The sequence below is a fragment of the Rutidosis leptorrhynchoides genome, chromosome 2, assembly GCF_046630445.1.
Source record: "Rutidosis leptorrhynchoides isolate AG116_Rl617_1_P2 chromosome 2, CSIRO_AGI_Rlap_v1, whole genome shotgun sequence".
Classification (NCBI taxonomy): Eukaryota; Viridiplantae; Streptophyta; class Magnoliopsida; order Asterales; family Asteraceae; genus Rutidosis; species Rutidosis leptorrhynchoides.
Window position 1 is genome coordinate 497,361,334 of NC_092334.1, and position 3,312 is coordinate 497,364,645.

The window sequence follows — 3,312 nt, forward strand, 5'->3', positions numbered from 1 at the left end:
TTTAGGCTTGTATTTTGTGCCGCTTGTTTTAGCTAGGTTTTGGATTCCTTTGTATTCGGTTGTACTTGTTTGATCTTCGGATATGTTCTATGTTATCGTTTTTTTGCCAAAAAAAAATAAAAATAAAATAAACAGATACTAAGGTTTGTAGTTTTATGAGTCTGACCGTTATGACGTGTCACATTATAATGAGCTGCTCAAGCTTGGTCAACTAAATTTAAACTTGCTTTCGAGAGCAAAATCATTATTATCACTTTAAAACACCAAGTGACCCTAACTCGCATTATACGAACAATAATACATCACTAATATATCACTAATACTAGTAGAATTATTACAGTAATTCCAAAGCATGAAACACAACACATATCACCATTTCATCATCATCAAATCACATAAATAAACGATGTATGATCCATACTCTCCCCGGGCACATCCTCGTGCACTTTTGGTTGATCTTTTCCACCAACTAATCTTGCAGGGTTCCCAACTGCCGTGGTCCTAGGTGGCACGTCAATCATCACTAACGATCCCGCCCCAATCTTTGCTCCTTCCCCAATCTTCACATTGCCTAAAACTGTTGCACCTGCACCTATCAATACCCCGTCCCCAATCTTTGGATGTCTATCTCCACCTATCTTCCCGGTCCCACCCAATGTCACGTGATGCAATATCGATACGTTATTCCCAACTACTGCTGTTTCCCCAATTACGACACCAGTCGCATGATCCAACAGAATCCCTTTCATTATAACAACATTAGATTAGAAGCCACTTATTTGACTATGTCAATTTGACGTATGATTAGTACTCAACAAATTATATAAATGGGATTTTATTGTTGGTTTTCTTTATTCACTTCTTCAAAATTAAACAAAACACTTCCTATTTGTATTTAGAATTTAGACTATTAGGAATTTGTATTACAATTTTCAAAAGTCAAAACTGATGGTCCAAATTAACAATTGCCTGAAACTTTGAAAACTATAGAATGCAAACAACGGTTTCATATAAAGAAAAAAGCCACAACTATTATCAATAGTTTCATAAGATAATAAAAGCCACAACTATTATCCGTGCAAACTCAATCCCAAATCCGAATTTGAAAGAAAATTATGTATGCATATAATCTATATGCTATTGCCTCTATCACTAATTGATTTCAGAGTGAAAATTAAGTGTGCCGGGTTTACAAAACCCGTTGACATTCCATATTTTTTTCTAATCACCAGCTTTTAAAAAGAGTTTCTTAATCAGTTTTAAGTTTAAACTTTTAACATACATAAGACATAGGATTATCAATTTTAATCGTTTAAAGTTAACTAAAATCATCTCCAATCCTTCTAGATTCTAGCCCATGAGGAGTCTGCATCATAAGGGCTTGTCGAGCTCGAGTCTAGTGGTTTGCACCATGGCAAACCACAGTTGGTTTTAAACAGCATTACGGGATCACCCAGCAACACAAAGACCATTTTGTACAGCCAATATGTTGGGGCTTCCTCATAAAGGTTTTTCAAGCATATAATCTATGCACGAGGTGTTGCGATTGTGTATTTCGGTGTCCATCTCAAAGTCTAAAAAGGACTTTGAAATTGATAAAGTGGAGGATTAGTTAGATGTCGAGTGAGAGAATAATATGTGGACCAATAAAAAATAAATTAGGTAAACTAAATAAAAAAACATAGGTTTTCGGGGTCGGTTTCCAGATTTTGAAAATGGACACCTAAATCGACTTTGAGGTATTGTCGATGAACTGTGGATTTCGGTGTCCATTTCCAAAAAAGCCGAAAATCAACAATGGACACATGAAGGCTCTTAACTATATACCTATGACCCGCGGGTACCCATGCTCGTGACGGACATGTATTTATATAAAAATGTACATGCGGGCACGGGTCGTGTAAAATTTTGAACCCGTTGGCATGTCGCGGGTATTTTATACCCGTCGCGGGTAAAACTAGACCCGTCAATCCGTGATGCCCGTTTGAGCTACCCGCAGGTATACCCGCATACATACACTTAATTATATATTATATCATTTAAATTTTAATGTATTTTCATAATTATTCGCGGGTCTACCCGCGTGTGGTGAGTATATGTGATTAAAAATTAGTAAAAGTGCACATTTTGTAAACCCGCATGTCGCGAGTACCGGCAGAAAAATTTACTGCGGGTAAACGGTTACCCGCAGGTGAAGAAAAAATCTTGGCGGACGAGTCGGGAGTATTAACGATCCGTGACCGTCACCCGCATGAGCCATCCCTGATTTTACCATTTATATAACAAGTGTGAAAAAACTGTGTCAAACAATTCAAGGGGTCAAATAGTCTAAACACAAGTTATTGTTAATTCCAGAAGATTACTACGTAAATAATCAATAAAATAGAAAATTTCATTCCATAAGATAAAATAAATAATAATAATAATCATAAATTAATCAACAATAATACCTTTTCCGACCCTAGCAGCAGGGTGGATATCAACGGAGAAAACATCGGCAATCCTGGAATGCAGAGCAAGTGCAATTGGCTTCCGATTCAAAGCCCAAAGTTTATGGGCCACACGATGGGCCTGAATAGCTAAAAACCCTTTATAATTCAACAAACAATGGGCGAATGAGATGCACGCGGGATCACGTTGACGAGCGGCGCGTAAGTCAGCAACAGTAGCCGAAAGCAACGATTGATCGGAAGAAAACGTATTAAGAAACAGATCGTAAAGAAGAGTTGATAAGAGCGTTGAAGAACATAACTTATTGCCTAAATGAAAAGATAAAGATCGAGTGAGTGATGAATGAGAGATAATCGTCGAGTATAAGTAACTAGCGAGAGCCGGTTCGGATTCAGCGTCACGACGTGCTTCGGCTTTGATTTCGGTCCAGACGTATTCGTCTTCGTTATCAACGCCGTTGGATGATGATATTGATGACGTCATCGGTGGTTGCGATGTGGCGGTGCGTGATTGAATTGGCATGATATTAGTATGTGTGCGTTTGTTTGTGGTGGATACGAATACTATGGGTGCTTCCTAAATCTGTTGGTGTGCAGAAATAAGAAATAAGAAATAAGAATACACCCCATTGTGGTTTTACATTAGTGCCCTTTATAGTGTATGTAATTATCTTGCTCACATGTTTTTCTTTTTTCTTAAAAAAAATAATACTATAATTATCAAAGACTTTCATCGATCTATGAAAAACTTAGATGAAAGACTTAACAAGATATAGGGAGACAACAATAATCACAACTAGAAAGCGAAGCCTAAACACCCTAACGAACTCAGAAAAAAATATGTACACACGGGCCTTGCCGA

General features: G+C 37.4%; 1 protein-coding gene across 1 annotated transcript; it reads right to left on the bottom strand.

The window, feature by feature from the left end:
• Nucleotides 1–209: 209 nt before the first annotated feature.
• Nucleotides 210–3,036, bottom strand: LOC139892709 (serine acetyltransferase 5-like). Its single transcript, XM_071875825.1, has 2 exons — nt 2,451–3,036; nt 210–742 (listed from the first exon to the last, which is right to left on the bottom strand). The coding sequence occupies exons 1-2, from the start codon at nt 2,971–2,973 to the stop codon at nt 387–389; spliced, it is 879 nt and encodes a 292-aa protein (XP_071731926.1). The 5' UTR covers nt 2,974–3,036; the 3' UTR covers nt 210–386.
• Nucleotides 3,037–3,312: the final 276 nt, after the last annotated feature.

Coding starts and splice junctions, on each gene's coding strand:
- LOC139892709 (XM_071875825.1), bottom strand. CDS start 2,973: ATGCCAATTCAATCACGCACCGCCACATCGCAACCACCGATGACGTCA. Junction 743..2,450: donor TGCTGCTAGGGTCGGAAAAG/GTATTATTGTTG, acceptor TTATAATGAAAG/GGATTCTGTTGGATCATGCG.